Below are 24,451 nucleotides of genomic sequence, written 5' to 3'. Positions count from 1 at the left end.
TCTGCTGGGTAACGAGCTGCCGTTAAAACCCCAAAAGCCTTAAAAGTGCGAAACCATGGGAGGTGCACAGAGTGTGGAGATACCGGGGGGAGGCTCCGAGGGATACCACGTCCTCCGGGTGAGTTTTAGAGCATCTGCAGCCCGCTGCTAGCTGCTAGCTCTGCGTCGGCTCAGAGGCGTAGAATTCCCCTGGAGGTGTGTTGACGGAAGGCCGGGGATGATCGCTGGGGCCTCCAACTGAGGGAGGAAACACACCAACACAGTGTCAAAAAATGTTCTTGTGTGTTGAGTTGTGTCAGAAGCACATGCGTTTTCTCGCTACATGGTCTGTTTATGTCGGCCATATGCTGAATGGACGCCAACCAGCGCTGTTGGAGCTACTTCAAGCTAGCGACGGAGCTCCACTGAATGACAGCTGCCAGTCTGGTTTTGTTGGTGTCCCAGAGCAACAACGTGGACTAAGACAGCTCTGGTAGCAAGATTACTACGTCACTTAACGCAGTCACGCGAAGCGACAACATTAGTAGCAAGATGCTCAGGTCAGGCTCCAGTTGTAGACCATCCGTCCCGTCCATTGATCGTGTAGGTCCCGTCCTGCACTAGCAACACAAGTATAACCGGTTATTAGATGATGTCTGCGTGAATCATTCGGAACTACATCACATACAATCCCCTGACACGTTTGTTTTCCCTAAATGTTTCTTATTTGGAAGCCCCTGAAAACTCGGCTCTCTTGTATGTTGGTCACACTGGGTCCAATTGTATTGCTATGTATGTACAGAATATCTCGGGTGCTCTTTCCAAGAAATTCAAGTAAATGCATAAAGTCCAGCAGCAGCAGCAGCAGCAGCAGCTCAGCTGTTCTCTTATTTTTATGCAGGTTCAGGAGAACTCGCCAGGACACCGAGCAGGACTGGAGCCGTTCTTTGATTTTATTGTCTCCATCAACAACACCAGGCTGGTAAGGGAAGCCAGTATCTGTCTCTAGCGGGATCAAGTACAAGTCATAAGGGACTGCATGATTTATGGTGTCCCACGCCGCTCTTCTTCCTCCCCTTTTCCACAGAACAAGGACAATGACACCTTAAAAGACTTGTTGAAAGCCAGTGTTGAAAAACCAGTTAAGATGCTGGTATACTCTTCAAAGACCCTGGAGCTGCGTGAGTCTACAGTCACCCCCAGCAACCTGTGGGGGGGACAGGGCTTGCTTGGTGTCTCCATCCGTTTCTGCAGCTTCGAGGGAGCCAATGAGAATGTTTGGCATGTGCTGGTAAGCAACCACCATCTGTATTGTATTGATTTGTTTGATGTGGCGCAATGGTTGTTTGTACACTTACTCTCTTACTGTCTTTCACAGGAAGTAGAGCCCAATTCCCCAGCATCCCTTGCTGGCCTGCGGCCGCATACAGACTACATCATTGGAGCTGACACTGTTATGAATGAGGTAGTTTACCATCACTTAAAGTCATTGCAACTTCCACTCATGCACATCCACCACCTGATAATGATAGAGATTGTGTGTCTTCTAATTTTACCCACCTCTCTGTGACTTTATCTGCAGTCAGAGGACCTGTTCTCTCTGATAGAAAGCCACGAGGGGAAAGGACTCAAGCTCTATGTGTACAACACGGACACCGATAACTGCAGAGAAGTGATCATCACACCCAATGGGGCCTGGGGAGGAGAGGGCAGGTAATGCAGACTTTTGTTTCTTTGTAAATACTCCGGAGTGTGTTACGTAGCTATCTAGTGGACACTGGCAACGAAGCCATGGCAGCGGTTGTGAGGAGCAGTTACCTTATTGTTTTTCCATGTTGATTGACTAAACAAGCTGATTTAAAGCGACGACAATGAACATTTCCAATAATGACCAAATTAAACGACGATGTGAAAATAATTATTATTGGTTGTTGGTGAAACTAAAAGGAGAGTGATTATGTGACTTATCTTATGGACACAAATAATAATGTTGCTCTATTACTGCTGCATGGGTAATAAGCAGCTTTTTGCTTACCAGTTCGCCAAGTCAACTTAAAGGTGAACATTTTACCTTTTAATAACATGAAGGAGATGTTTTTTTTATGAATGGACCCGGGTTTGTTTTATCAAGTACACAATCAAGTTGGCATGACACACATTCCTACCAATAGTTTCACACTGATCAATATGGCCTTAACATACGAAGATAACACAGCAAAGGCAGTGATTCAAAATACCCCAAAATTGGCTGTGCATGTTTTATGAGGAAAGAAATGTATATTAATGTGTTCACGACTTTTTTCTGCTCCCCCCCAGGTGTTTATACAGGTTATTATTACAGGTTTAAAAGTAAGAGTTAATATGCCTGTAAGTTGACTCGCAACCACCTAAACAGCAGTGTCCGTTTAGTCTCTGCTTGTTGCCATTTTTGTGACCTTTTTTTAAAATTATTTTGCACTATTCTCCATTGATGTCGTTATTTTTCTACATCCAGCACAGAAACACGAGGGGCATCTCCCTTTTTAAATGCCAGCCACAAAGTTTTGATTTCCCAACACACCCATGGCCATCAATATGTTCACCACAGACTTACTTCAACTTGGATATGAACGACCCTATGAAATCTTTTAATTTACAATTTAAAAAGATTTCCAGCAATTTAAAAGACATATTTAAAATAAATATCAATTTGTCTTTTTATTAAAAAAGAGATTAAATACGGTTATAAAACAAAATATAATTCATCCTTTTTTTTATAAAATCAAGTGACTAGCAGGAAACACTGACTCCCAGGTTTTCCTTAAACATCTTGCTTAGGAGCTACATTGGCTGTAGCTCCTGAGAGTTATTTAATGGGAGGAAACCAGGCCAATCTCAAATGTGTGAATGAAAATCTCTGTTTGTCAATTTGAATTCTGAACTACCTTTCTCCCTTTTCCAGTCTTGGATGTGGGATCGGCTATGGATACCTCCACAGGATTCCTACTAGACCTTTTGAGGAAGGGAAGAAGATCAGCTTCCCTGGAAACTCTCCCAGTGAGCCCGTCAGTCCGCTGAAGGATGGATTCACTGAGGTTGGCACACACTTTACACACACAAATTCCAGGTTGAACTTTATTTACGAGGGGAGACTGTTGCCATTTAGTGGTCGTAAGACTAGAAAGAATGTGTAATGTTGTGTTTGTGCACGTTAACAGTCTATGAATGCAAGTTGCCTCATTATGTATGCAGCAAAAGTTAATTGCCCGTTTGGATGAATGTGATCGTATCTGTTTGACAGCAGTATCTCTTTCTCTACCACCTCCTATCTTTTCTCTTCACCTCCTTAGGTCCAACTTTCAGCAGTGAGCCCACCGACTGCAACCGCCGTCCCCACTGGCCTTGAAGATTCACTGTCGAGTCTGTCAATCAGCACAGCCCCGCCCACAATGCCCAGGGAGCTGCAGACAGGTATTTCAGTTTTTTTTCTTCTTTCACACACGTCCAAAACTCTAACACGTTGAGTGGGTTATATGATTTGTGAATTGGGAGGGAAAAAAACTCTTGTGTCACACTCTCACAATCATTGTGTATTTACTCCATATATATTTTTTCCTAAAGGGTTATTTGTGTCGCCCTCTCCTCCAGGTTTGCCTACTGTCCCTCTGCTCCCCTCCTCGACCAGCCACTCCCTCGGCCCACTCACTCCACTGAATCCTGCCACCACCGGTTTCAACCCTGCAACCACGATACCAGGTGAGGGGTTTGTCAACCTAGTCATTTAAAGCACATGACATCAGTCTGCTCAGTCTGTGAGCTTTTAACACCAAGCTTTGGGGGAAAGCCAGTGGGTGGCAAAGGCATGACAGCTCTGCCTCCACAGGTTGATAAATGCAAACACCCTTTCAGAATAAAAGAGAAAGGTCTGCCTGAACTGCATTCGGTAACATTAAGTCTTACTTTGTGCACAGTACACAACTACTTGTTTTTTTAAAGCCAACCTCTGACTATCAGTAAACAGTAAATATGGTTATTTCAAGAGGTTCAAGTGGCTACAGTTCTGCAAAAATAGCCAGTGATTTACTGGTTATTAGTTTGCCACAAACTGTCAGTTGTCTAAATTCCTACTTCTTCTTTGTTGGATCTTGTTGGTTCACACAAAAGGGCATCTGAGTCTTGTGCGCTGCTCCTTTTAAATGATATCCACTCTTCTCAAATGTACAAAGTTCTTATTTTTGCAGGATTTTGCCCAATGTTCATTTCCAAATATACTTCCCTGTAGTAAATCAGAACTAGTGTAATGTAACCATCATGGCAATTTGTCCGTGTGTGTAGGTCTGATGTCCCTCCCAGGTGGCTTACCTCCGCTCCCCAACTTGCCCAACCTCAACCTGCCACTCGCAGACCTCAGCGCCATGTCACTAGCAGGCAGCACCTTAACATCAGGAGGAACAACAGGTAAACAAAGCAAAGGCATCAATTACTGTGAAAGATTTTCTCTGGATATTTGTGAAGCTTTTTAAATGTTAAGTTCAAATCAGCATTTATCTCTAAATGTTCAACAATTGCTAAAAGTGTGAATGCCTAGCGTGGTAGTTTGGTTCACATTAAAACTACATTTCAGCAGAAAACGACACATCACTCTTGTTTTTCATCCTTTTTCTTCAGTACCCTCTCTAGCTGCTCTCCCACCCCTCAACTTCCCAGGTCTGGCTCCCTTGCTTCCTCTACCCACCATGCTGCCCTCCCAGCTGCCGCCTCTCCTCCATCAGGGAGTGGGTCCCCTCCCGCCCCTCCTGCCCCTCTCAGCCACCACAGCCTCGGTCACGGTCACAGCAGCGCCTGCAACCGAGCCCGCCGTTGAACCCACAGTCCCGACAGAAGTGGCCTCCACGGACTCACCAGCCCCAACGGAAACAACATTAATGTCGTAATATGTCCAAGAAGGTTCCACTTGCCATCAAACCAAAATACATACCTGGTTACTCTCTCTCTCCCTTGCTCCTTCCGTCTGTCTTTCTCTGTGTTTTTCTATTTATTTGGCCAAGAGGGACAGGCAGACAGCTGCATCAGTTCAGACACAGGTTGGCAGGTTCCAGGTATGGGTGGGGAAGCTTGTTTGGAGCGATGAAGGATGAATGGATATGAAGAATGGAGGACGGCTGTAGACTGGTCTGACCAACTTGTCTTTGTTACCAGATTGTCATGGAGCTAGTCCAAGCCCTTCGGTTGGTAGTTTGCTTCACACTTTTGCAGTTACAAGGATTTTCCCATATATATATATATATATATATATATATATATATATATATATATATATATATATATATATATATATATATATATATATATATATATATATATATATATATATATATATATATATATATATATGAGAGACACACACGACAGTTTATGTAGATGGGGTGGGATGTTAAATCACTATCCAGATCATGAATCCCTAAATAACAACTAATGGAGCTCAAAGTCTGGACGATATCAGAAGTGGGCCTACAGGAGAAAAGAAGCATCGTAACCTAGATAAACGTTAATGTAAAATATAAATTCATCTTGATACACATTTGTATCTAATGTAACCTTTTATTATTAGTTGTTACCCCTGACCAATAGATACATTTGATTGACATGTATACATTTTTTTGTTAAAAGTGCTTTATGACTGTCTACACCCCATGAATGAATCTGCATAATTTTGCACCACCTTTTGTGTTTTGAAATTATTAGTCTGTCCCTTTTTGTATGTCTCCATGTATACAGCACGCTACAGTATCCGTCTCCACCACACAGGGATGGTAGCAGCCTGAAGGCCTTGCCAGAGGGGACAAAGCGGTTACAGTTACAGCAGCTACTGAGTAGAGTATATGTGCTGTTGGGTGAAACATGGGTGCAGGGGTATTAATATTTACATAGCACGTCTCCCCTGGGCATGGCTGAAGCGAAGCGGTCGGCAGAGTTGCAGTGACGCAGTACAACCACAAGTGGGTCACTGTAAAATAACTTTCTGAAAACATCTACAGTGCAAGCAATAAAGCCAAATTAATTTTACATTAAGCCTCTGTCTTTTTATCAAGTTTGTTGCTTCTACATTGTCAGTCCCCCCATCGCTTTTTAACAAAAGTAATAAAGGTAAGCGACGAAGCAAAATTTGTAAAGTGAGGAGTAAAATGCATTTCATGTTAATATAATAATCATTTTAATTCATAATTAAACTGTTTATATTGCTTTTATATCTTTTGGAGATATATGAAAAACATTCAACTTAAACCCTTTCAAATTACAAAATGTATTTAACTCTAGATCTGCCATAATAGATACTTATAACTTTTTAGGATTGTTTTTTATTAAGTTGTTCTCATTTCCAAAGTATTCATTCTGTATAATTAGTTAGATTTTACATGATATGGGCTATAGGAAACATATAGTTGTTGCACCATTCCAACTCCCAATCCATTGTTTATATATCAGGTAAGACTGACTCCATAGTAAAACACTTCGGAAGCTTATTTTCTGTAATATAATTAATGTGTTTTTAGGCCAAACACCAGAACATCCAGGGTGTTTCTCCACAAAAAGCCACCTTTATAAACCAAATTTTAAATTTATTTATTTTTTACAAATTTGCTTTGCGCCAAGTAAATGTTTCTGATACTTGCACGTTTAGTTTAGCAAGACAACCTTTACATGTGAACTCTACTTTTTGTATTAATTGTGAATGCAGTCTGTAGAAGTAAAAAGCTAGTGAGGCTACAAACAAACTACACCACGGTCGCACGAGCCCAAGTGGTCACACACGACGAGGCTGCACAGTAATGACGTTTTGTAGTCTCATTTAGCAACTTGTTACCCTTCTTTATAAGACTCATTATAATTGCCAAACTTCACAACAGGAGTATGTACGGTTGTATTTAATGGTGTAGAATAACAGTCTTAACTGCCATTGACTATTTCAGGAATTTCACCAAAAACCAGTTGACTTCGAGACGAGGGAACCGGAAGTGCCCAAATGTTCACTTACATCCGGGTTTATTTTAGACTCATTCCTGGAGCGCTATATAATATTTAATTCACAATGGGGATAAAACAAATTTTTAAAAAAGTAATCCATTTAGATCAGTATCGTGTTTATTTAATTTAATGTAATTGTTTTGTTTTGTTTTGTTTTGTGATGAATGCATTAAATGTGTGTTAATCCTTTCGTTAATAATAATATGAAAATGACAGGAGGAGTGCATAAGTGCATATGTATAATAACCCAAAAGACTGCAGCAAAGTCGTTTGCGTTGCAAGGGAATCAACACTTTCTAAAACCGTGTTTCGGTTTCGGGCGTCATTCGTCTCTTCGCTCACTTCTCCAAAACTTCCTGGATTACTCGACACACTCGAAGCCCCGCACGGCACGAAACACTCACCTCCAAGTCAGTCTCGTCCGCATATCTGCATTTGCTGTTGTTTTTAAAAAAAGCTATTTTGTTATGCGTTTTGCTGAAGTGTTTTGTGTGTGTGCTGTGTGTGTGTTGATCAGCTGCTTTATTGTGACTTTCTAACCAGAGATGGCCACCGCGCCACAGTCTTCGCTTCATATGAGCTCGTCAGATCTCATTAAAAAAGAGGCCCTGGACTACGGGGGCTTTGGAGAAGTGTACCTGTGCTACCATGTCACCCTCGGACAGGTGGTGTTGAAGACTATGTATACAGGACCGATTAGCAACGTGTAAGTTATCTGTGTGTGTATGTGTGTCTGTGTGCAGCCTGCCGGGTATTCCCCCGCGCCGGACTGGTAACTTGAATCATGTGCCCCTTCAGGAGCGAGTCTTATTTATAAGACGTATATAGTCTTATATATAAGACTCGCTGAGTTTATCTGTATGTGTTAGTATTTATTTGACAGGATGTAGTTGTGAGACATTGTGCAGGAATGTGCGAAACTACTTTGTAGGTGTGTTTTGGTTTCCTGTTCTTTCAGATTTAAGAACTTCCTTTTCAGCTCAGAGTGACGTGAGTTCACCGACATTGCGGGTTTATGTCAAACAACCGTTTGTCCTTCTTCAGATAATATGCTATAACAACGCCTCTGGTCGTGAACGTGCACTTGCGATCTCTGAAAAGTGAATTCAGATTTTGATTTTCTCTTCTCAAGGGATGAAACTCTGCCAATCCAAATTACTTAATGTCAGGGTATCTCTAGTGTCCCAAATAGCAAGTGCCCCCGCCCCCTCACCTCCTCAATACAACATATGTATGTCACTGTGTGTAACTTGGATACATACTTTTTTTAAATGTAGGATAACCTTTGTGCATTGCTTTCTGTAACACCAACAAATTGTGCTACCCCTTGTCTGCAGAAATACTGAACTCTATCATGCTGTTGTCAAAGACATTATTTCATGATCAGTCACATCATGCCTGACATCTGATCTGCTTTTTAATCGGTGCATCCCCTTGTCTTCCCACTGTAAGACTTCACGTGATGCAAGTCATGCCACTTGACTGGCAGATATCCGGTTCTCAATTCTTTTTTCTTTTTTTTTTACTCTCCCTTTCCAGAAAGAGTCAAAGGTCACTGCTTGATGAGGGGACCATCATGGCGAGCCTGAACCATGAGCGGGTGGTAAAGTTGCTGGGTGTGATCATGGAAGATAGAGACTGCTCGCTAGTTATGGAGCTCATCCCCAGAGGCAACCTGGCGGTCATGCTAGATACGGTCAGCAGGTTTCAAATTAGTCTGTAACTTCAAACTGCAACGTAAATAATCACGTTATATTCATACGAATGGATGTATTGATACACTAAATCCTTTACAGGTCACTGTGCCGGTATCCATCAAGGGCAGAATCATCTTAGAGATTTTGGAAGGGATGGTGTACCTCACGGAGAGACGGGTCATACACAAGGACATCAAGCCCAAGAACATTTTAGTGGACAAGGATTTTCACATCAAGGTATGTCGCACACGAAGGCTTGTGACACGTGTATGATTCTGACAGCAAGCTGAAGTATTGCGCCTCCTCCGTGTTGTTCCAGATCGCAGACCTCGGCCTGGCCACTTGCATGACTTGGAGCAAGCTCACGAGGGAAGAGTCTCACAGGAGGAGTCGCATGGGGCGGTCAGCAGAGGTGAGAGGTGCCGGCACGCTGAGCTACATGGCCCCTGAGCACCTGGAGAGTGTACACACACCATCCACTGAGAAGTCTGACGTCTACAGCTTTGCAATCGTGGTTTGGGTCATCCTCACAGGGCAAGAGCCGTACGCAAGTGAGTTGGGATGTCGAAACACACTCAAGCCCTGATGATAAGACACATTTTACCCATGGAAAATTCAACGTTGAGGCACTGTTTGGACATAACAACCATGTGGTTTATTGAACAGACAATATTCATTCTTTCAAAGTACATTAGGTGAATCTAAAGCAGACAACCAAAGTGTGCTTTTGTTTGTCCAGACGCGAGGAGTGAAGAACAAATCAGCCAGTGTGTCCGAAACGGGGACCGACCTGCGGAGAACCTTATTCCAGCTGACACGCCTGTCGAGATGATTCAGCTCATGAAGAGGTGCTGGGACCACAGCTCGCTGCAACGGCCAACGTTTAAAGGTGCATTTTATGTTTGTGTTATGTACATTAAAGGATACGTTCTTATGTGGATCACTGGAATATGATCACACAAATTACCAATGTGATCACACACTTAAAAGAAATCTTTCATCGTTGAATTCAAAGAAATTAAGACTTGAGTTTGTTGTAATATTTTATCTAACGTGTGTGCTAATCAGCAGCTCATATGTACATGTTAAGATGAGTATTATGATATTGTTGTAGATTTGTTATAATTCTGCTGCTGTTGATTTAATTAGTTATTTGATTTGACCCCTTCAATTGACCATATGGCTCTTCTTCTCATCCCTTCACTCCCTTTTCTTGCAGAGGGCTACAACTTCTTCCTTCCTTTCTACACAGAAAAGCTTGAACAACACACAGAGGAAGATTTAGTTGATTTGAGGGTGTGTATGAAAAAGAAAATGTTTTCAAGTAGGATTAGATGTGGTTAACACAAAGTGGTAGATTTGAAGTTAAAATAAAGCCAAAACATGTTCATATTATAATAATGCTCGTCTTTTTCATGCAGAAATTATATGAAGGCCCAGAGGAACTTGTGGAGAAGATGAAATCTTTATCAATGGATTATTTATCGGCAGGTGAGCGCTGTTGGTAATCTGGCTGGCCTGAATATTCTCTGCTCACTCTAATGTCCACTCTGATTATGTCTTACATACAATGTTCTAAATGCCCAAAAGCAACAGAATACTTTTGGAAAGGAGTGAGTAGCTTCTTTGCTTCAACTTCTCTCCTTACCTCACAGATTGTCCGGCTCCTTTGGTGAGTTCAGACAGAAGCGTACCTGAGCCAGTTGAAGCCAGTATTGAGGACATGCATGACATCCAATACCAGCCCCCCGCGGGGTCCATTCAGACGGATGCAAAGGCGGCCCCTTCGGCTCTGGAGGAGAAACTAGGTCGGGAGCTTCAGTACCACAAATACGGTAGCTATAACTGTGAGAACCAGCAGGACGCTGCCCACTGCCTCCATCACAGCAACTCAAATCCTTTCCTGCAAAACCACGTCAGCCCTTCAGATCACGCGATCAGACAACCGGAACCGGACAGATCCTCCTTCGCATCCTCGGTCCATTCCTGGACGAAAGCCGAGCCGGTGCAGCCCACCAGTCAGAAAAAGGATTGTTTCCACACCACCGCGAGTCCCTATGAGTCCATGAACCCCGCGACACCGACTCCATCTCACTTTCCAATGTCGGCCAGCAATCCTTCTCTATCACTGTTTAACCAGCAACATACACTTTCCAACTATGACCGCCAGCAATCCTGGCCAGTCTACCCAGTGTCTGATACGTCTGCTCCTGGGCGTCTCCTGGCCCCTTGCACACAACCACAAGATCCAGGTACAAACAAACAGGAAGCCTTTTTGTTGAAGTGTTTCTTCAGTAAATTGTAGCTCGAGATGCCAGATGTGTTTTCACATTTTGACTGATGTGAATGGGAGAGACTGAGTCCATGTGTTCTTGATTTGTGCTTGTTCCAGCGCCTTATTTCATAAAGAATGCCAGCGGGATCCAGATTGGGAGCAACAACACTATGACTATCCGAGGTTACGAGTCCAACAGTAGTTTAGTGTCTTCGCTGTGTAGCGCCTCCGCTATCTCGCCCATCAAAGAAGGCATTCTGATATATGGTGAGCCATGGCAACGTTTTTCTTTTTGTTGTCGCACCATTTGCAAACGCGACGGCTTGTTAGTAGCTAACAATTAACAACATCTAACAACTACCAATTATTTTCATCATCAATTAATGTTTTGGATTATTGTTTTTGACATAAATGTGATAAAATATGAACCAACGGTCCAATGAGAGTTAAACTTGAAACAATTTTCTCATTCAAGCTGGTGTTTTCCCTAATCGATGTAACTTTTAATTGTCATCCAGAGGACCATGCTGTGACCGAGGAGCACCTGGATCTGCTGAGGGACAACATCGGGGCCACGTGGAAGCGGTGTGCGCGGCGACTGGGTCTGACCCGTGTGGAAATAGAGACCATCGAGCACGACTGTGACCGCTACGGCCTGCCAGAGATGGTGCACCAGATGTTGGATCGTTGGAAAATGACGGAGGGAAGCATCGGCTGCACAGTTGGGAAGCTTTGTCGCGCTCTGGAGGGCAACATAAAGGTAGATGTCATCCAGAAGATCTTGGACTCCTGCGGTTCTTCCTCCTAGGTCGATTGAACATTCAACCTCTTTCCCTCTGAAGACTTTCTACCGATGATGGCTACATTTTCTGGAACGGTTTGCAACATATTAAAATATCTTTGATACTCATTATAATTTCCACAGAGTTCGCTGTCAACTGTTTTTTTTTTACTTTCTGGGACTCATTTTGCCAAAATGATCACAGGTTCAGGTTCAGGTTTTTCCTATTGTGGGACTTTAAAACTCTTGTTTGTTTTGTTATGAACTATTAAGTAATCATAGCCTGGCCTTTCTTTTTTATTCATGTGGCAGATGAAATGTTGTAGTCAATGCAAGAAATAATATATAAGTCATACTTTCAAGAGAAACACTGGCAAGTATTTTCTTTAGAAATTGTTCCCCGTGGAGAAGCCTCTGTGATCGTGTTCGGTTACTGAATAAAGAATGGACTCTGAACAGGTACAAATATGAAAACACAAGGAGTCATTTATTCCAATAATACATGTATGTTATTGTTTACATCATGCCTCCAGTAGGGGTCAGTAGATGATACATTCATGAGTAAATTGAAGTCTGTTTTATATAATCTGAGACCTGTTTTTGATTACGTGCTCCCATCTCCCCAAATTACAGCGAAGGTGTGTGAATTACTAATGAGCGACTTGCATGAGTTTCCAGTGTGAGGGGATTTACTGTCATGATGTCAAATTGTCAATAAACTGTTTAGCTGCTGTGCTGCACTTCTTACAATACCACACATTTTGGATTTCAGGTTCCTTTCTCTCTCACCATCCAAATTTTAGATGGTGTCTGAGATGTCTTCATGTCTTGTTCTGTTTCATTACAAATCATTCATTGTAAGGTGTCTTTGTGTGTTGGGTCCTACACTTGTAATGTAGGTCTCCCTACATGGTAGCCCTCCCCAAACCATCTGCATCTGTTTTAAAGACATTTTGATATTCTGAATAAACTGTGTACATATGTTTCTAAAATTCCAAAGCAAGTGTATTTCATAGATTTCACTACACGGTATTGTTTCTAGTTGAGTATTTTCTTTAGATCGGATTAGTTATTACCGACCAGTTGATGGATATCAAACGATAATGACAACATCTACACGACTGTCACTTTGACTACATCCAGACTGCAGCTGTATCCCAATTCCAGACTGCACCCTAAATCAAAGCCAGTGCTGAGAATGAAGTCGAAAAGTGCCAAAACATAGCGAACCAAAAAAAAGTGTCGAACTTTGCTCAGTAGAATACAGTATGGAATTGAGATAGTTCCAGAAATAATGTGCATACTTTGACCCAATATAAACCTGACGATAACGTTAAACTCCTAACAGACTCTTGTGAAATCCGATATTTTATTTATATATATATATATATATATATATATATGACAGTATTTTGTAGAATGGGGATCTTTTTTCCTGAGCTGTGTGTTGTGTTGGTCTAGATTATTCGCTTTAACTCCCACAAATCTTTTCCCTTTTACTGCTGTCATCGAAAAGACTGTTTGAACTCCTGTTTAATGGATTTCAGATGTGATGATTGTGCAACGCCTCTGATGTTCTTTTTTACCCGGTGAGTTCAATAATCAATGACACATTGATTGAATAACACATTGATTTTCTTGTGTTTAGTGGAGACTAGACACAAGAAAATCAATCCTCCCTCGCCATGATGCATTATTGAAAAGAAAAAAACCATGTCCGTCAACCTGATAAATACATTTTAAAGACGTAAACACAAGAAGGGGATATAAATGTGAACAGGCTTTCTAGTTTCTTAACATTAATTACATCCATCTTCTTTCAGATTCCGGAATTCTGATAAAATTGTATCATGTTGATAGATAGATAAAATCTAATTAACTAGTCCGGAAGCAGCATGCGCGCCACATGGGACCTACAAAATGACAAGTAATTTAAAAAATTGGTAAAACGACTATATTCAAATTAGAATAGATAGCAGTTGATGGCAGTTCATGAGGGTTAATAACTCTGCAAGTGGCTGAGACACTAAAATGATTGTTAGAGCCGTCAAAGAATTGGTCCCGAGGGATTGCCTGAATCCCAACAGCCATGTTTACATCACACAATGGATTTACACACAATTACAGACAACATGAACTTCCTCCTCTAATGAATTTATCTACAGCTGCGTATTTGGAGTGGATCGGATGTTTCATACGTCCGAGACCTTCCACTACAATAGCACAGATGAAAGTATGACATGAAGTTAATCTCACACAGGTAGATATCGTGCAGTGCAGTAATACTGATAATATTATGCAGCAGCGTTGTGTTCTCTGCAGTGTGTCCACAGTTAATTGATCAAGATCCATAAACTATGTACCTGAACTTGTCGAGTGTAAACAATACTCGGGCTGGCATAGAGAAGGACGTGTTTACAGCTTCATGAGACGGTGCTCATGGAGGCATTCTGGTATACTGCTTCTTAAAAGAGATGTTCATCAGTGAAGGGCATCACTGTGGAAAATCTAGGGGAAAAGGGTAACGCTAACTTCCAAGTTGATCTGGCACAAAACGTCATCCCTTCACTCAGATTCAGAAATGCTAAACATATTTTTGGCAATTTATTTTTTTGTCTTTTGATCTTAAGAAACATGTCTTGTTTCCAATGTTGTATTTTTTTAAGTATTCCTTCAAAAAAAACAACCCGAAAGCTTGTTTTCTCAATCAGTTTCTTATCATGAGTGATGGGATCCACATAAATACATCATTTCCTGTCAAAGTAGCCAGTTTTGGTTATTTCACATGACAGTTGTCTGTGTTTATGTTGTTCTCAGTGTTCCTCTAACTCATTTTGGAAAGGTTGGGGCTAATTAGGAAAAAGGTTTTGTGTAGTTGCACCAATCAGTGACATTTGAATGGGAATCTGACAACAGTTGGTGGATTGTTTCATTAGCCAATCAAATCTCATCAAACCACATTCACATACAGTCCTGATGAAGCAGGTTAACTATGTTTTCCTCATAATGACTAATACCTAAGGAACTTCTGATTGCCGCGTGGTTAATCATGAATGTTTAAGGATTGTTAGATTGCAAGTTTTCAGGGGCTTTAAAGTGACGTGCATAGTTTAAACACGATGCATCCAAGATATTGCACATTTTGCAAGTTGCTCGCCATCCCACTTGACCAAGTTTAGCTAAACTCAAGGTCAAATATAAGCGCTTCCTTAAATCCAGATGTGTTGAGGTAATACACACATAAAGTCATTTCAGACAGATGCTGCTGTCAGTGCTTCAACTAATGTTTTAGGCAGTAGAATATGGTTTTGAACAGAAAATGAAGAGCTAAAATCCAGCCCACGGGATTGAATAGCTTCAGTTGGTATCTACATTTGAACTAGAGTTGAAAGATTGGCTTAAAACTCCCAAACATCTCAATTTTAAGCCACGTCGCCCTGACACAGTGATTTAGAAGCTAGTTTGACTCAAACAGCAACACACTGCCCATTGCCAAGCTAACAATATCATTTCAGAGAAGCATTAAGTGCAGATAATACTAAGGCAACATTATAAATGTGTTTATCCCTTCAATTACAGCGGTCTGCATTCAACTTCAAAGCTATTCTGTCATATTAGTCAAATAAAAGTACAGAACATAATTAAGTAACATTGCTTCTGCCAAAACACTCACGGTGCATTGCTGAACACGATTTCCTGAAAATATGAATTAAGAAATGCCACACCTGAAAGAACACAACCTGCAAAATATGTCCAAAGATAATCTAGAAACATTGTGAACTAAGGAACATATTAAGGCCAAGCCACTTTTGCATGCCCCGGAACCATCTCTAAATTAATTTGGAAGTTGTCTATTTCTGAAGTCCTTTTTGCACACATGGTGGCCAGCAGGAACTTCCTGGGGCACACCCTTTGAGTCTTCTGCTTACGTGTTTGGGAAACTGGAGTGTCTTGATCCTTAGATGAGTCCTCATTGGCATCAAAGTCAGTGATGTTGCAGGTTTGCGGGTAGCGCCTGAAGCGGTCGAAAGCACCATTACACTCCTCACAGCTGTGATCCTTTAATGCTGCCATAGGAGGTTGAGTAGAGGAGTTGGATGAAGGGAATTGGTTGACCTGTCGGTGGATTGTGGGAATTCCGACCCTGATCTCTGGCTTGAAGCAGCACTTTGTGGGACACGGGTAGCACAGGCAGTCCTTCAGACAGGCGTTGCATAGAGTACCCATGTCCCTGCACATCACCCTGCGGACATTGGGCCTCAGTATTAGGTAGATGATTGGGTTGTAGATGGTAGAGGACTTGGCAAACATGGCCGGCAAGGCAAAGGCCAGCGGAGGGATGTTCTCAATGTGTCCAAAGGCAGCCCACATCGACACCACTGCATATGGACTCCATGCCGCAAAGAAGCTGATGCAGACAGCGACACTTAGCTTGCAGGGAAAAGATCACAGGAGGGAAAAGTGAAATTGATATTGTTTAAAAAATAAACAACACACTTTGGAAAAAACTGTTTTCCTAAAACATTGTATCGAGAGCATAAGCCTGGTGTTATTGTTTCTTCATTTTTTTGTCAAAAAGATTCCCATAAAAAGACCAAAACCACTAGTGGTTTAGTGTGGTTCTCAATACTTTTCTACAATAATATTTCAATACCCATGAGTTTCTAGATGTAGATCTTCAAAAATGGATCATAAATACATATTATCATGTTCAAAACAGATTCCAGCATCTTGACACTGTAGTTTTTAGCAAACCTTGAGCTAGCCAAACAAGATTAAATAGTGCATTTGTTGAGGACTACTTTCAGTTGTGGATTAATTTGTGGTTGAAAAATATAGAATTTCACCATACTTATCTTTTAAAAGCACAAGAGGAAATCTAAACAAAGACTTGCTGGTATATCTGACTGAATGTCAACCTTTAGCTTTACAACCTGCAAACCTTATTGACCCACATTATTCAGACGCTATGGGTAGAAAGGCCTTTTTGTGAACCTTTTTTTCTCCTGAGAATCAGCTATTATTATAGGGCAATGATGATGATGATAATGATAATGATCATTCATCAGCAAAAGCATCAGTTGCTTCTCATCCATCACAGTACAACCAAAGCCAATTCCTGCTAATGAGAAGCTCCATCACCGGAGGATCTATTCAGGTCACGGCCAATTTCCTCATGTTATAGAGAACTCTTCAGAGGGCTCTTGTCTCTCAGGAGGAGTTTTCTACCCCTTTCCGTTTTACAGAAAGTGCAAAAGCACTTAATAGTCTATGGTGCAAGTGATATCTTTGACATGATTGACGTAATAACGTGTGTCAATCAGACTTTCCTCTTACCTTCACAATAATTGTCTGGATGCTGCTCATGTGCGTCTGCCTCGACACGTGACGCTCAATATTCTTGCGGGACGCATGCACTGTGACCAGAATGCTTGTGTAAGAGGCAACAATAACACAGCATGGAAGGATGTAGCACAAGACGAACAGTGCCACGGTATAGGAGCGGGCCGTAGAGTGCTGATTGGATAGGCGCCAGTCAATGCAACAGGCGGTGCCATAGGGCTCCGGTCCGTATTCCCCCCAGTGGGCGAGCGGGGAGCAGGCGAACAACAGGGCGTAGAGCCAAGCACAGGCAACGAGCAGACGGCCGTGAACAGAGTTAAACCTGTTCCCTATGAAAACAAAATGTATTTTTTATTATTCATGTCGTTGAAAGATTCTGGCAAAACAGTTTTTGGATTTGCCTGAGAACATTATGTCACAAAAATTGGCACCAGAGATTTCAATTGTGGCCTGAGCAAGTTCCAGCCAGAGGAAAGCAAACCTGGTGAATTTTTGGTCCCAGTTTTGTTTCTGCAGCTAGAATCCCTTTTTTTCTTGGTGACAGGCAGCTTGACAGTTGTATTAATTTGGCTTGAGAGCTATAAGAGCATAGGGTTATCTGGATTAATGATTAAATAACGTTTTGTCGGCCCACATTTAAAAAAAGACAATTTACAATGATTGATTAAATGGCTTAAAGATGACTCCCATTACGTTTTATTTACACGTGGGGGTTATAATTGTGTTTCTTTCGACAGATAAATCAACAATCAGCCACTTAGGGCTGTAATGGTTAATCCTTTGCTGTTTCATTGGACAAAAATATCTCATTTGAAGACTCACCATAGAGCGGGTAACATACTTTCACAAAGCACACCATGCTTAGCAGGGTTAGAGTGGTTAGACTGCAGATGCCAAACAATATGCCGCAAAAAGCGTACAGGGAGCATACGGTTTTCCCATACAGCCACCTGCGATGGAGGTTATGTGAGACACAGAACGAAACAAAGACAGAAAAGAAAGATCAATGGAGGAAAGGGTGAGAGGGAAAAGAGGGAAAGAAAGCATGCACATGACACTATATCTGTGGCCTCACAGGCCATCATATTGCTCACCAACTACAAAGTTAAATGAACCATGAACTATGTAAGGGTGTCTGATTTGAAAGCATAACCGACAGTATAAACAGTCTTTCCTATTGCGCATGTGTTTCCCATGAACGCTTCCTATTCTCCGGTGGTGAGAATGAGAGCGTTGTCTTTGTTCCTTCGCTTTGATCCTTGTTTATGCTACGGCCGGTGCCTTTTGTAATACCTGTGATAGAAGCTTGAAGTTATCGCCATGGGGTAGAGGGACATAGTCAGGCCCAAGTCACTAACAGCCAGGTTGATAATGAAGTACTCGGCGGGTTTCAGGCGGTGCTTTTTCTTGTAGGAGACGTAGAGCAGGATGCTGTTGCCCAACAGTGAACATACTCCTGCAGAACAGATCAAATGTTGAGAGGGCTGATTGTGTGCCACGACATTGACGCGCTAATGCCAAAGAAATGTTTTTCACCCAAAAGCATTTGGGGTATTTTACCTATAAATAATAGAGTATATACAAAGTCCCTATGAAGAAATATCACAGCATAGACGAGATTAATTTCCTTGCCTTTACAACATATTTGGCAGTATTTTTTTTTTTTAAACAATGACTGAAGAGATGTGTGGTTTTTCTGGGCATCCTAAATAGTGGTAGTGTTCAGGTGGAACAGTGGTTGGCATTCAGCAACCAGCAATGCTGGTTGCTGCATTAGTGACAGCTTCCCAATTACATTTTTTTTAATGATCAACACAAAACAGAATGTATTCATTGTAAAATGACCATCCTTAAATGTGTATTCACAGTAAACAGTGCCTTTCACAAAATGAGTCTAATATTTAAAAGTCATTTTTGGCTTACTCTAACAGTGTGCAGCAGCCTATATGATCATAATTACATGTGAGGGTACTCCAATGCTGCCAAGATCAAACACTGAGATGAAAGCTGACCTGTGGGTTTTTTTTTTTTGGACATGGCCCAGCCACAGAATTCATTATCAGAGGCAGATTAATGAAGAATAAAACATGCAGGTATTACATATAGGTAGAAGTAGAATGTGTATCACTTTGTAACACTGTTGGAAGAACAAGGTATTCAGGCTTAATCAGTTACTGTTTCACTGTTATATTCAGACTTCTCATCTTACTGTTTAATCTTACACACAAGCTTGGCATGTCTCCTGATAGCAGTGAGACTGGTGTGTCTCTGTCTGAAAGAACGTGCAATTCCATTGTTTTCATACCATGCCGAGGCCAATCTAAAGATGTGATGGTGGGATGAAGCCATGAAGAAGTCATGGTGGCCTCGGCGTATTGATAACCATAAGCTATTTAAGAAGGTAGTGCTTCGCTCATTCTTTGAGCATTCTTGGATTTGCAATTTATCTATCACCTTGTACTTCTGACTCTGCTCCTTCCTTGCAACGAATAAATGTCCTGATTAATGATTTTACCACCAGGTGTGGAGTAAATTTTTCCTAACAACCGCAGTCAAAGATACAAAAAATAAACATGCTTTATAGGTTTCCCTGCGTGCAGGCTCGCTTCATGCTGTTCCTCATTTCAGCTTGAGCAGAACAAGTAGAAAACTCATCGACAGCGTTATCAGTGTTATTAACTCTGTGTTGTCAATTATATCATTAAACAAATGAATATGGCTTTGAGTTAATGTGGACTTTTGTGAGGGTAAATCTTACCCTTAAAATCTTATAGCTGATATGATGAATATGGAAGAAGCACTTGTCGATGAAATAATGTATTCTTGCATAAAGAGGCAGCGTTACACAATATCACTAAAGGATTCACTAAAGAGTGACATCATACAGAGGCAGGTAGAGGAATGGTATCCCTTTTGTATTTGACAGCTGCAGGAGAGAAGATACTTTGCATATAGAGGTTGGTAAGCCCCCTCACGAACGAGAAAGAGGGAATTCAACCAACAATACATCACATTTCCATGACACTTTACTCACCAAAGACAGAGTAGACCACAGCCACGGTTATGTCCAGTGGCACAGGTATGCTGGAGTGGAAGGCAACGTCTTCATCTGACCGCCCCATCTGAAAGCTGGAGAGGTTTTCGGGAGCAATGTTGTTGTTGTTAATAGATTAGCTTCTAATTTGTAGGCTTAAAGTTGTTAGAAATAGGGTTTGTACCAATGTGGGTACAAAATAGGGTATAAATTTGGTTTGACTGTATTAACTTCTAAGATACCCTTGACTGAATACGGTTGCCTTTAGTTAACGAAAGAGGACCAATGCATTGATGTGCCTTTAAGATACACGTGTGATCACATCAAGTGTTTCCATGGCGACTGACTTACAGATCAATGGACGGCGTAAGGGTCAATGAACAAGTGATTTAATAATATGTAACAGGCAAGTGCACATCAAACACATCCTAAATGTGTTATATATGTGTCAGTCCCATTATTGGATTTTCAGTAACCTGAATTCCAGCAGTATTTCAAATTCAGCCGCTGCAGCAGTGAAACATGTGCACCATTCATTCAAACTGACTTAAACCAGCAGGGAAGTGCTTCATATCGATGCATCTCTGTGTGCATGAATGCTGTCTCTCCTCTACTTTCCGACCCTCTGTTCACCTGTTGCTGTTTCTTCTGGAATAGCCATCAGCAACTGCTGACAATGACAACCGGGCATTGCCTTGGCAGACACACTCTGTAATAATGTATTAAGCATAAAGGGAAACAGCGAAGTGAAACAGTGGTAGGGTAAGTGGCCCAAAGACTGCTCTGTAGCCTCTACTTTATCTGCTAATCCCTCTTTAGTGAGCTACAGGCTGCTTGTCATAGATGAAGCCTGCTGGGATTCGTTGAACAAAGTGCTTGAAAAAAGTAAAAAGCCACTCCATTTTCAGTCGTGTAGGTGATGAATGGAGCTGTACAGAAAAGTATAGTCATCAGTTAAGAGTCTTTTAGGTTTAAATATGACAAAAAAATAGCCTTACCTCTGCAAATCAGGGATGAATAATCTAAATCCTCGCCCTCTAATGCTGCGTTTGTTCCAATTTAGTTCCCACTGAGTTAAAAATCACTTTTTATCTTCCCCCCCCGTGGCTGGTTGCGCAGTACGAAGTCCCCGAGGTGTTCTCTCTCCTCTCAGCAGCTGTCGGAGTGCAGCGGACGCTCAGGAGCTCGTCCATGGAGGAGAAGAAGCTTCACGCTCATGAGCGGGAGCTCCAGATCCAAGCTGCTCTCCAGCACTCACACCCAACATAACACACTCCCTGTGACTCTTTCCGTTTCATTTGAATTATACATCTGGAACTATACTGTATATGTCTTGTATGGCTATGAATCATTTATAATGTACAATGGCATATGACAGTCAAGACCGTTTTTCTCAATAATATACAAATAAATAAAATCAACCTTCCCAATGTAATGTGTGATTGTCCATATATTTGTGCACTACATAACACATAACAGAAATATTCAAACCCCAGGACTCCATGGATACGTTGTTTTGTTGTTGCTGTCATTTTCAGCACTTAATAATTCAGCACAAAGAACTGTAACATGCAATCTTTGGAGACTTTGTTTTGACTCTTTGCTGGAATTGAAATAAAACTGTGGTGCTTTAAGTGTCAATTTCATCTCTGCAAACCTCCCTTTTGGATATGATTCACCCGTTGTGTCAGCATCGGTGTGTAGCTTTTAATTACAACTTGATATTGCACATCATCCACAAAAAAAAGAAGAAAAAATAACGAAAGGAATGAAATCATAGTGAGTCAGAGAAAAAACTATTTTGAATTGGTCTTAGAAAATCCCAACAGGGAAACAATTCGGTTTGTCACGCTTTGAAAGCAGGGATTAATTATCTTCAAAAGAGTTGAAAATGTAGCATGCCATGTGCTCTCCTTTCTTACAGGTGAATTTGTACACACACACACACACACAAACACACACACACAGACATATTGTGTCTCTCACACACCCCAATATCTTTCACACACGAACAGAAAACCAACACACACAGATAATGAAACAGATTGAGCAAAATCTTGAGATGAAAGCTGCGTTCAAGGTTTAATGTTGTCAAATCATGATTTGTGATGGTCACAGAGGGGGTGGAGAAATGAATGTTCACGATAAGATAAAACACTGCGTGAACATCAAAGTGGTCAGGTGGGAATACATAACAGGCATTTAACACAACCTTTGCCTGGAGAGGAAAAACTGCCTGTTGTCACGACTGGATTGCCAAGAATATTAATAATGCTCTAAAACATAGCAGGACTTATTGGTACAGTATGTTGGCTCCTTTTATATTCCGAAAGAAAAAACAACGTACCACAGTTTTAGGGTGATTGAGACATTTGTACCATTGTCAAATTTCACTTGAGAGGTTAGAACAATAAGTCATTGATTAACTTCATTAACCTTCCCATTTAATTACTAATTGCAAGGCACATTCTGATAATGAGAATTGTTTCAGGATTAAGGACATGTTTGACTTTGGAAACAGCAGTTGCAAACTGCAGCCACAATAGAAATGTTGGCTTCGTACGTTTTGTCAAACTCCGGATGCTTTGAGTCTCGACGTTTCTGAACCAAAAATACGTTTCCCATCAACGTTTCTACATGTGTGTCGCCCAAATCAACCTTTTACCTGCTTTTTGTGCTTTTGTCATTCATTTGGGTGGAACTCAGACTTGTTTTTTCGTATCGTACCCCTCAGCTTGCTCTATCGGAGCCCCTGGCCTTGCTTGTGTGAGGTAAAAAACATGGTGCATGTGATGGACAACTCTCAGTCCTTGATTTTTCTGAGTGGCTCCTCCATCAGGCGTCACTGTGTAGACGTGTAAGTTCAAGGAAATAAGTAAGTGGCATCACAGGCACTCCAGATCGTTATTCAAGAAGACCTTGCCATTTCACAATGTTTTGACATCCATATTTCTTCACATGCTGGCTGCTTACAGACTTGTCCCGGGGCTCATCTTCATTTTGGAACTAGAACTCTGAGGTCATAGCATAGAACCTTGAGGTCAGAGCATAGAACCCTGAGATCCGGGCATAGAACCTTGAGGTTAGCATATAGATCCCTGGATTGATCAGAAAATCTTGAGGTCAGGTCATATAGAGCCCTGAGCTCAGAGTATAGAACCTCAGACCCAAACGCCACACAAGGGTCAAAACGTTAACGTTAAGCTACTTGGTTAGGTTTAGTAAACAACCCTGTTTTGGGTTTAAATAACAGCTTTACTTGTGGTTTCACACAGGACACAAACTCTGGTCTCACTGGGTGAGAGATTGACCCGGTCACCTTGTTCTCCTCCCGATGCAGAGTTACATGGAATTTGATTACAAACATATTGTTGCCGATTACTTTCGCACTAAACAACCAAGTGCAGCTGAGGCTGATGGGAAAGTTTTGTATCTGCTCATAAAACAAAGTGTTTGACAAACGGAAATCTTGACCACATGATGGCACGAGTTGAAGAGTCAGCGGGGGAAAGTTGCTCCAGCCCAATGCATGATGGTTATAGTGTCTAAATACATGACAATGCAGTGCAACTCCGCTGGAACCTCCTTTGAATGAAAGCTTTATAGAATGAAACGCAGTATTGATTGTAAAATGTCTCCACGCTATGCCAGTTTTAATCAAAATATGAATATTGGGTAAAAAGTACACATACATGCCTCCTCTGGGCCCGAGACATGAGCCTGTTTTTAATGCGGTGGTGGAAGAGTTGAAGTCGTGCTGGGCTGAAACGGCTCACAGCAGGACTGATCAGCCAGAGATCCTCTGGTATTACTGAACATGAATTCACTTAGGATGTTCATAACATCACATTTTTTATGTGTTCTTCTGTGAGGAACATTTAAAATGATGGAGCAGGGTAACTTAAGAGCCGCAGGAGCAGCAACGTTTTATGGAGCCATTAATGTGATCATAAAGCATCTCTACTACTTTCTGCTTTTTGTTGTACTCGACTGTGGTAAGAATAGCTTTGCCTTTTCTTCTTCTTTTTTTTTGTTGTTGCATTTCCTCAATTACTGTCACACTTGAACCGCGACCATCAGTTTAGAATGGTTCATAATTCACTGTGACATTGGTTCATTTTAAAAACGTTGGTATTGAAGTAATGTAGTAGAAGGAATTGCTCAAAGTATTTACACTCAAATATTTACATCTTTGCACCCGGTGTGGTGTGAAATGCCTGTGATCAGCAATTTCTATTGGAGCACCACCTAAGGCAAAGCAGTAAATTACTTTCTCTAAAACCCTCCGATAAGATGTCATGTGTATGCTTTGCAGTATAGAACAACTCAATTTAAAA

At 41.4% G+C, this 24,451-nt stretch overlaps 3 protein-coding genes across 3 annotated transcripts in view; 2 read left to right on the top strand and 1 right to left on the bottom strand.

The window, feature by feature from the left end:
* Nucleotides 1–4,952, top strand: part of LOC137781963 (Golgi reassembly-stacking protein 2-like) — a 4,991-nt gene extending 39 nt beyond the window's left edge. The window contains exons 1-10 of the mRNA XM_068570998.1: nucleotides 1–118; nucleotides 881–961; nucleotides 1,067–1,270; nucleotides 1,358–1,444; nucleotides 1,562–1,692; nucleotides 2,921–3,053; nucleotides 3,309–3,429; nucleotides 3,607–3,714; nucleotides 4,294–4,416; nucleotides 4,627–4,952. The exon at nucleotides 1–118 is cut by the window's left edge and continues 39 nt beyond it. Coding sequence (XP_068427099.1) covers nucleotides 56–118; nucleotides 881–961; nucleotides 1,067–1,270; nucleotides 1,358–1,444; nucleotides 1,562–1,692; nucleotides 2,921–3,053; nucleotides 3,309–3,429; nucleotides 3,607–3,714; nucleotides 4,294–4,416; nucleotides 4,627–4,892 — 1,317 coding nt within the window. The 5' untranslated portion in view covers nucleotides 1–55 and the 3' untranslated portion in view covers nucleotides 4,893–4,952. The remainder of the gene's footprint in view (nucleotides 119–880; nucleotides 962–1,066; nucleotides 1,271–1,357; nucleotides 1,445–1,561; nucleotides 1,693–2,920; nucleotides 3,054–3,308; nucleotides 3,430–3,606; nucleotides 3,715–4,293; nucleotides 4,417–4,626) is intronic.
* Nucleotides 4,953–7,314: 2,362 nt separating this feature from the next.
* On the top strand, nucleotides 7,315–12,714 carry ripk1l (receptor (TNFRSF)-interacting serine-threonine kinase 1, like). Its single transcript, XM_068570012.1, has 11 exons — nucleotides 7,315–7,394; nucleotides 7,528–7,690; nucleotides 8,524–8,680; nucleotides 8,781–8,918; nucleotides 9,001–9,232; nucleotides 9,421–9,570; nucleotides 9,901–9,977; nucleotides 10,103–10,172; nucleotides 10,337–10,933; nucleotides 11,074–11,223; nucleotides 11,475–12,714. The coding sequence occupies exons 2-11, from the start codon at nucleotides 7,530–7,532 to the stop codon at nucleotides 11,762–11,764; spliced, it is 2,022 nt and encodes a 673-aa protein (XP_068426113.1). The 5' UTR covers nucleotides 7,315–7,394; nucleotides 7,528–7,529; the 3' UTR covers nucleotides 11,765–12,714.
* A 2,815-nt stretch (nucleotides 12,715–15,529) lies between these two features.
* On the bottom strand, nucleotides 15,530–20,202 carry opn7a (opsin 7, group member a). The gene is made up of 5 exons (XM_068570025.1): nucleotides 20,115–20,202; nucleotides 18,374–18,536; nucleotides 17,903–18,030; nucleotides 17,075–17,409; nucleotides 15,530–16,168 (listed from the first exon to the last, which is right to left on the bottom strand). Exons 1-5 carry the CDS (start codon nucleotides 20,200–20,202, stop codon nucleotides 15,530–15,532), a joined length of 1,353 nt encoding a protein of 450 aa, XP_068426126.1.
* Between the last annotated feature and the right edge of the window lie 4,249 nt (nucleotides 20,203–24,451).

Source organism: Clinocottus analis, unplaced genomic scaffold (genome assembly GCF_023055335.1).
Source record: "Clinocottus analis isolate CAN_PGR_092001 unplaced genomic scaffold, fCliAna1.0.p SCAF_11, whole genome shotgun sequence".
Taxonomy (NCBI): domain Eukaryota; kingdom Metazoa; phylum Chordata; class Actinopteri; order Perciformes; family Cottidae; genus Clinocottus; species Clinocottus analis.
Note: the sequence above shows the minus strand (reverse complement) of the source record. Positions and strands in the feature narration are given on the sequence as shown.

Coding starts and splice junctions, on each gene's coding strand:
- opn7a (XM_068570025.1), bottom strand. CDS start 20,202: ATGGGGCGGTCAGATGAAGACGTTGCCTTCCACTCCAGCATACCTGTG. Junction 18,537..20,114: donor TGTGGTCTACTCTGTCTTTG/GTGAGTAAAGTG, acceptor TCTGTTCTGCAG/GAGTATGTTCACTGTTGGGC. Junction 16,169..17,074: donor TCCAGACAATTATTGTGAAG/GTAAGAGGAAAG, acceptor TTTCCCTGCAAG/CTAAGTGTCGCTGTCTGCAT.
- ripk1l (XM_068570012.1), top strand. CDS start 7,530: ATGGCCACCGCGCCACAGTCTTCGCTTCATATGAGCTCGTCAGATCTC. Junction 8,919..9,000: donor ACAAGGATTTTCACATCAAG/GTATGTCGCACA, acceptor GTGTTGTTCCAG/ATCGCAGACCTCGGCCTGGC. Junction 9,571..9,900: donor GCAACGGCCAACGTTTAAAG/GTGCATTTTATG, acceptor CTTTTCTTGCAG/AGGGCTACAACTTCTTCCTT.